Source organism: Lycium barbarum, chromosome 10 (genome assembly GCF_019175385.1).
Source record: "Lycium barbarum isolate Lr01 chromosome 10, ASM1917538v2, whole genome shotgun sequence".
NCBI lineage: Eukaryota > Viridiplantae > Streptophyta > Magnoliopsida > Solanales > Solanaceae > Lycium > Lycium barbarum.
The window spans coordinates 98,007,642-98,015,721 of record NC_083346.1 but is presented as its reverse complement, the minus strand read 5'-3'; the positions used below and the strand labels follow the sequence as shown (position 1 = coordinate 98,015,721).

Here is an 8,080-nt window from a genome sequence, read left to right as displayed (position 1 = left end):
TTCGTAAAGGTATACATACTCTATACATATTCATATACATGTATTCTACCCGGCGTTATAAGCTCGGGGTTTCATTATAGCCCTTCATAGGCATACATAAGTGTAATAGCCCTTAGGCACCCTTAACATCATTATTAATATCATTATCGTTACCATCATCATCATTATTGTTACTTCTATATCATAGGCTTACTCGTCATATGAGGTGCGTAGTAAAATCGTCGTACATATCAAGGATCATGAGCTTATGAGCTCGGAATATCAATAATTTGGAGACAACATGCTCATATAGAGGAATTTGGAATTTTTCCAAGAACCATGCCTTATGAAAGAAGGGTTAGCCTTACATACCTTTTCGTCGGACTATTCTACACTTACACGTCCCCTTCCATTGTTAGCGTTTCTACCTTCATTAATATCATAACAATGGCCATTAGTCATTCACATTATCTAGATTTCTTAAATTGTTTCTAATTCACCCATGTTCAAGGTCATAACACCCAACTTCGTCCATTCGTCTAAAGTTTCTAGTTCATGATCTTAATACCATTTATAACATGTTCATATCACAACACAACAACATTCATGATTCAATTCAAACTATTCCTCAAAATGTCACTATTCATCATTCATAACCCATCTTACCATATTTTCTACAATCCATGTATTTTAATTCTCCAATACCTTAAACATCATATAAATATAATGAATCTTACCTTAGAAGTTGTAGGAACAAGCTTTAGTTGATAATACCCCACTTTGAGCAAAACCCTAGTTTATCTCCATTTGGATTTCTTGACCTTAGATCACCCTTGATGGTGTCCTTACTCTTGATTCACTTGTTTAATGTTGTTGATGACTTATAATCCTTGAAAACTTGTATAATGGATGTAGAGAGATGTTTTAGAGAGAAGGAGTGTAATGTAGAAATGAAATAAAACAAGTCTTGGTCCCCTTATTTAATGACTTAAAAATCTGTGTTGAAGTGAACAGTGATCATAAACCATGGTTTACGGCCCGTATTGCAGTTTACGGACCGTCCCTCGTGGTCGTCTTTAACCATTTCCAGAACCAGAAACTTTAGACTGCAACCATGGTGATTTACAACCATGGTTTACGGGCCGTAAATCACTTTACGGTGTAAACCAGGTCGTATTTTACCATTTCCTCAACTGGCAGAAAGTTGAAGTTTTGCATGCCAGTTTACGACCTGGCAGTTTACGGACCGTATACCAGTTTACGGTCCGTATTTGCACTTTACGACCACTGGGCAGAATGCAATTCTACAACTTTCCATATTTCTTAGACTTCTCATTTTAGTCATCCATATCCATGCACATGCATTGCTCACCTCACCTTGCCTTATCTTAGCCAACTTTCTCGTCTTACGTCGGATTCCTTTGAAATCTCGCCTAAGGTCATCAAACGTCATTTCTTGCTCATGGACATCATACACCCATACTTATCACTAGTTCATTCACTTGCGTACCAACGGAAAATTTTCCGAGGTGTAACATTAATACAACAAAACTACATTGAAATGGAAAACAATCAAGTGGGATGCTCTCTTAAATATCGGTATGTTGTTTTCTTGTGGACAATTCCCTTGCAAATCGAGCACTTGTTTCTCTTCCCCTTTCTAATTGTCTTGGACTTGAAAGATTCTGCGATGCTAGGAATACACTTCACTCTCTTTCTTCCAAGTTTGGTGTCGTGAGAGGGTGGAAGAATGTACATGTTTGCATATTTTTCTGGACATCCCATTCTGACTCTGGAGGGACTACATAAATAGTTTCAGCAAATGCAAGAATGTAAGACTGAACTTCATACATAAGAGAGGAATACTCATAGATGCTTGAACCAAAATCATCTCCGTACTTCAATCTCAAGGTTGCTATCGCGTGAGCGCACGGTAATTTTACCAAGTCATACTCTCTACAAGAACATGTTTTATTTAGTAGATTGACTTGGTCAGTTAAGCCACTGCTGACTACGGTGAACTCGTTGGCATCCCCGTTTATATTATCAACAAATAAGGAGTCTCCCTCATTCATCTTTTCCCTTATCATCTTTTCTGCCGAAGGCACAAATAAATTGATTGAACTGCTCATATTTGCATGCCTATGCCTGAAAATTTCAGCAAACCTCCTGGAAGTGAATAAGGCAGTCACAGGGTACTCTCTTTCATCCCTCAACATTGAGTTTAGCGACTAAACAATGTTTGTGGTCAAAACACCGTACCTGTTTGCTGGAAAATGTGCCCTGCTCCACTTGTCAAATCCAATATCAAACTCGAGACAATTAGCTACTTTGAGGCATTTATCCCTGAATTGATGAAATGGTCACTAAACTTCTGATAACCATATGCCTTTGCTGCATTATAGTATACATGAAGAGATTCTCCACATTGGTAATTTTTTTCGAAGGTTATCACCAAGATGCTTCATGCATAGTCCATGATGAGCATGCTAAAAAATTCTGGAAACATCATTGGCTATGTTGTTGTGCCCATCAGAGATGATGCACAAGTCTGGATAGATACGATTCTCAGTATCATGTGCGACGGCAAACAACAACACACCCTCTTACTTGCCGTATAAATGTGTGCCGTCAACGGCAATAACCTTTCGCATGTGGGTATATGCTCGAATGCAAGCTGCGTAAGCTACGAAGTAATATTTAAACATGTTTGCATCATCAAGGCTAATGCGAATTCTGGAACCTGGATTTAAAGTTTCAACCATGTAAGAATAAGCAGGTAAGCAAGCATATCCGCGCTCTGGTGTCCCCCTAACCATGTTCTTAGCCATTACACCTGCCTTCCAACACTTCCAGTAGCTTGGTTTACAATGAAACTCCTTGAAAACCGTTCTATGGATTTCCTTTGTTGTCAATATTCATTCATCAAAACTGATGCAAGGACAACTATCGAGGCATGCTTATGAGTGCTCGTAACATGTCCAACCCCGCAAGTGTGATCACCAACGTACTTGTAAATGTGAAACCTATCCGTGTTCTCGTACTTACTTGCCCGCAACATCCAACCACAATTAGGAGATGTGCATTCCACCTTATAATATTTGTTATTTCTTTTGTTCAGTTTAAAACAAAACGGGGTCTTTATTGCAGCTTTCTTCAATAAAACTTTCAAATAATCCTTGTTCTCAAACGGCTGCCCATTGTAAAAAACGGTTCCATCATTCAAGTTTTGGTTGCTTTGTGAACTACTTGGATGCCCATCATCCCCATCATCTCCATCACACTCTTTTTCATCACTATTAGGATCATCCACATCCATTAAATGATCACCCATGCCCTTATGTTGTATTGAAGCGTCATCGGCTGGTAGTTGTGGCAGTGGTGGGTCTGTGGGGTTGGGGTGGGGCTGTTGATGTAGAACCGACTTGAGACCTCTCAACAACATTTATTCTTAAAATAGGCCTAGAACCATCAGCAGCAACATCAAGCATGCACAATCCCACCTGCCTATCATTCGTTAAGAAGGATGGGTTTTTCCCATAATGGGTAGAGCATTAATCATATAACTAATGCACAAGTCGCTAGGCTCAGAATTTAATTCCTCGCTTTCCATTACGCTCATAACCAAGTCATTACACGTACCATTGCGACGCACGACAATCGACACTGTCACCTTGCTCACAAAATTCCAATTCCAACATTTTCGGGTTTCCTCCCCTTTACCCATGTAATCACCACCTATTATAATATATTCTGCAATCGACACCATAATAAATCTATAATAGACTATGACTTTGGTCTATGGCTGGCTGATGACTCGTTGATGACCGTGGTCTATTACTGAACGACGAGCTGTACCAGATGCAGAACCAAAAAGAGCAGAGATAAAGCTCTTACCAATTACGAACTGAGGTATTTGAATGGAGAATTGATGGAATGTCGGAATGAGGTCAAAATTTTCGCCGGAAAAGTGAGCTTTTACAACAATGAGGGAAGCTGCTTCTCAACGATTTCTACCAGCTTTTACTTAAAATGGTTGAAATGTAGAACCTTTCGGTCGTTGGGGACTGATTTTTCGGTGAAAAGCCGAAATTTTCACCGAAAATGAGATTTGAAAATTACAGAAATCGTGAGCTTTTGGAGGGAATGTTTTTTTCGGGTAATTAAAATGTTGGGGGTGTAAGACCAAAGTGTAATTTTCAAAACTTTGGGGCTAGGGTTGTCAACTGACGCGTCTGACAATGATGACGTCATAAATGGTGGCCTTTCCTCCAATTCTTTGAGACTTATGGCCTTTTAGCTAATTATGTTTTGGAAGTGGCCTTTTAGCAAACTCCCCTTAGTTTCAAGAGTAACTTGGATTTTTGTTCAAGAAAATCTATATATTCGAAACTCCTACGTGCACATATTTGATTTTTATCTTTCTTTTAACAAATAAGCCTTGAGACAGCATCGTTTCGAGACGATTGTTTTTTTCAATTTTTTTTTTTTTTTTTTTTTTTTTGACAACAGACAGCTTTCAATTAATGCATAAATGATTTCAAATAGTCAAATGATACTGCAATATCAATTGTAATCCATCTAAAGACAACAAAAGCCCAAATAACCTTATTTGTAATTTTACAGGGGGAGATCACTTTGAATCGCTTTATAGCATTAAAATTAGCTTGACAGCTAAGTCCGGAAACTCATCAAGGACATTTATTAAACTAGAGTGATCGCTAATTCTAGAAACTCATCCAGGACATTTATATTTGTTGCATCTTATGAACATGATAATAATCGTTACTCTAAAAATTTGCTCATTTGCTTGCTTTCATAAATGTAGATATCATTTGTGGATTAAAAAAATCTACGTATGCCCCTGTGGAAAGCAATAAGGCATCCCATCTATTCGGATATGTACTTAATACTAATAGAGCTGGTTATGATCTTCGATAACCAATTAATTTGAATAAAGGACAACGATCTTATAAAGATCACTCGTATTTTATTTACCAATTTCTTGCATTTTTTTTAATCTATCTCTTGTGGAAAGGATCATATAACTTGAAATTATTTGTATAACAAGAACAAACCCAGTGTAATCCCACAAGTGGCTTCTGGGGAGGATAGCGTGTACGTAAACTGTACCCCTATCTCGTGAAAGTAGAGAAATTGTTTCCGATAGACCCTCGGCTAAAAGACAGAAAAAGAAAGCATTTCAAAGCAGTTTTTGAAAAAGAAAATATGAAAGGGAAGAACTCAGCCATGACTAGGGATGGGCATAAAATACCGAAAACCGAATTACCGAACCGAACCGGCTATTTCGGTATTTCGGTATTCGGTAATTCGGTTCGGTATTCGGTACTAAAATATAAAATTCGATATTTCAGTTTCGGTATTCGGTATTTACAATTATACCGTTCGGTATTCGGGAAATACCGAATACCGAAATTAAATTACCAATACTATACTACTGTAGGGCCTAAAAGAGTAAAGGGCTAAAGGCCCATTGTAAAAATATTTTAAATCCAGCCCAAATCCGTAAAAATCTAAGTGTAATCTCTAAGATTCTTAACCCTAAGTCCCTAACACTTCAGCACTTCAGTTCATTTCACTGATTTCAGCATTTCCCTTTCTATTCATCCAAAAGACCAAAACCTAACTGAGTAAATAACTTGGACAACTGTGTCTTCATCCAAATTTCTCATCCAAAGCCTGTGATTTCTCCATCTTAATTTCTGATTCTGCTCCATCTTCGTACCTCCTCCTTCTTCTTCTTCTTCTTCTTCTTCTTCTTCTTCTTCTTCTTCTTCTTCTTCTTCTTCTTCTTCTTCTTCTTCTTCTTCTTCTTCTTCTTCTTCTTCTTCTTCTTCCGTGAGGTGAGTAGGTGACTGCTGAATTTTTATTATCCGTTGTTCTCTGTCTACTTACTTAGGTCCTTTCTTGATTTGTTTTTTTTTATCTTGTGGTTCATGTTAGGAGCTTGGGCCTTGGGGTATTCATCTATTCAATTCGTTTTCTTTTTGTATTTCATATATTGTTCATGCTGATGTGGGTTGTTTTGGTTCTTTTTATTTAAGTTGAAGAAAGGACATAGGAGACTGAAACATAGTATAACAATTTAGAAAGTAGAACTTATTTAAGCTTCTTTAATAGCTTCCGTATTGTATTTTTTGATTTTGTTTTACACTTTCAATGCTTCGTTGTTGTTGTTTTTGGGAGAGAAAGATATGAATGGATAGTATCCATAGCAGTAGTATTTGGGAGAGAAAGAAAACAAGTAAAATAAAGTGATCATGTTATGTTAAGTAGAAATGATACTTAATCCCTTGCAATTTATGTCTTATAACATTTGTAATCTCTTCTATGTTTAGATGGAAGATGAAACAAGTCGAACACCCAATGTCAGTGGAAGTGCACCTCTTACTGAGTCTCTTGATTCAACACCGGAAGTTGAACAACATTCAGTGACTGTGAAGAGGAAAGCTATAGAACCAAGATCTGCTGCTTGGCCGCATTATGATAAGCTCATAGAAGATGAAATTAATAAAGCAAAGTGCAAGCATTGTGGTAAAGTTCTCTTAGCTGATGCAACTAAAAATAGAACAAGTGGACTGAATAAACATTTGAAAACTTGTCATAAAAATCCAAATAAGGTTAACACTTCCAATTCTAAGTACAAACAATCAAATTTAAACTTTCCATTAGAAGGTGAAATGGGTGATGGGGCAATTTGGACTTTTGATCAAGAGGTATCTCGAAGGGCTTTAGTTGAGATGTTAATCCTTGATGAGCTTCCTTTTCGTTTTGTTGAAAAGGAAGGTTTTAAGAAGTTTATGAAAAAACACCAACCTTTATTCCGAGTTCCCTCCCGTAGAACAGTGACTAGGGATTGTTATGTAGTTTTTGGTGAAGAGAGACAAAAGTTTATGAAGTATTTGAAAGAAACATCACCGAGAGTTTGTCTAACCACAGACACATGGACTTCTATACAGAGAATAAATTATATGTGTTTGACAGTACACTTTATTGATAGTGATTGGCTCTTGCATAAACGAATTTTAAACTTTCAGGTTGTTACTAGTCATAAGGGTGACGAAATGGCCCGTCGTATTAGTAAGTGTTTGCTTGATTGGAAATTGGAGAAAATAATCACTATAACTGTAGATAATGCTTCTTCTAATGATGTTATGGTGAAAGAGTTACACAAACAAATGGTTAATTGGGGATCTAACATGAAATGTGGTAACCATCTTCACGTGAGATGTATGGCTCACATTTTGAATCTTATTGTGCAAGATGGCATGAAAGAAGTTGGTCCATCTATCAAACGTGTTAGGCAAATGGTGAAATATGTTAGACAATCTGCCGCAAGGATTAGAAAATTTGCGGAATGTTGTGAACTAAAAAATATAGACAGTAAGAAGTCATTATGTTTAGATGTTTCAACCCGGTGGAATTCGACCTACTTGATGTTGGATGCCGCACAACATTTTGAGAGTGCATTTGATAGGTTTGATCTTGAAGATGGTGGATTGTCAACTTATCTTGCTACTCATGTTTGTGAAGATGGAAGTGTTGCAGGTGTACTTGAAAGTGATGATTGGCAAAAGGTGAGAAATATGGTAATATTTCTTAAAAGGTTTTATGATCTAACTGAGAAGGTTTCAGGTTCACTCTCCGTCACTTCTAATGGTCACTTTGAAGATATAGTTGAGCTTCACAATCATTTAAGAGAGTGTATGGAAGACGATGATCCTTCTTTGGAAAAAATGGGAGAAAAAATGAAAGAAAAGTTTGTCAAGTATTGGGGTGCTCCTGAAAAAATGAATAAATTGCTTTTTATTGCCTCTATCTTAGATCCTCGTAATAAACTTGAGTATGTTGGCGACGCACTTGATGATATGTTTGGAGATGAAAAGGGGAGTGAAATAAAAGATGAAGTGGTGACTTACATGAAATCTATGTTTGAAGAGTATGTAGCAAAATTCTCTAATGCATCTCGACGCTCATCTTCTCTCTCTGATTTATCTGGTCAGACATCGGATTCATCTAGCTCTAACACTAGCACAAAATCAACAAAAGTGAGAAATAGGATCCAAATGAAGAGGAACAA

At 37.1% G+C, this 8,080-nt stretch overlaps 1 protein-coding gene across 1 annotated transcript; it reads left to right on the top strand.

Moving 5' to 3' along the window:
- Positions 1-6,338: 6,338 nt before the first annotated feature.
- LOC132613167 (uncharacterized) lies at positions 6,339-6,804 on the top strand. Its single transcript, XM_060327217.1, has 2 exons — positions 6,339-6,716; positions 6,787-6,804. The coding sequence occupies exons 1-2, from the start codon at positions 6,339-6,341 to the stop codon at positions 6,802-6,804; spliced, it is 396 nt and encodes a 131-aa protein (XP_060183200.1).
- Positions 6,805-8,080: the final 1,276 nt, after the last annotated feature.

Bases quoted from the DNA above. Each gene is read 5' to 3' on its own strand.
- LOC132613167 (XM_060327217.1), top strand. From the start codon at position 6,339: ATGGAAGATGAAACAAGTCGAACACCCAATGTCAGTGGAAGTGCACCT.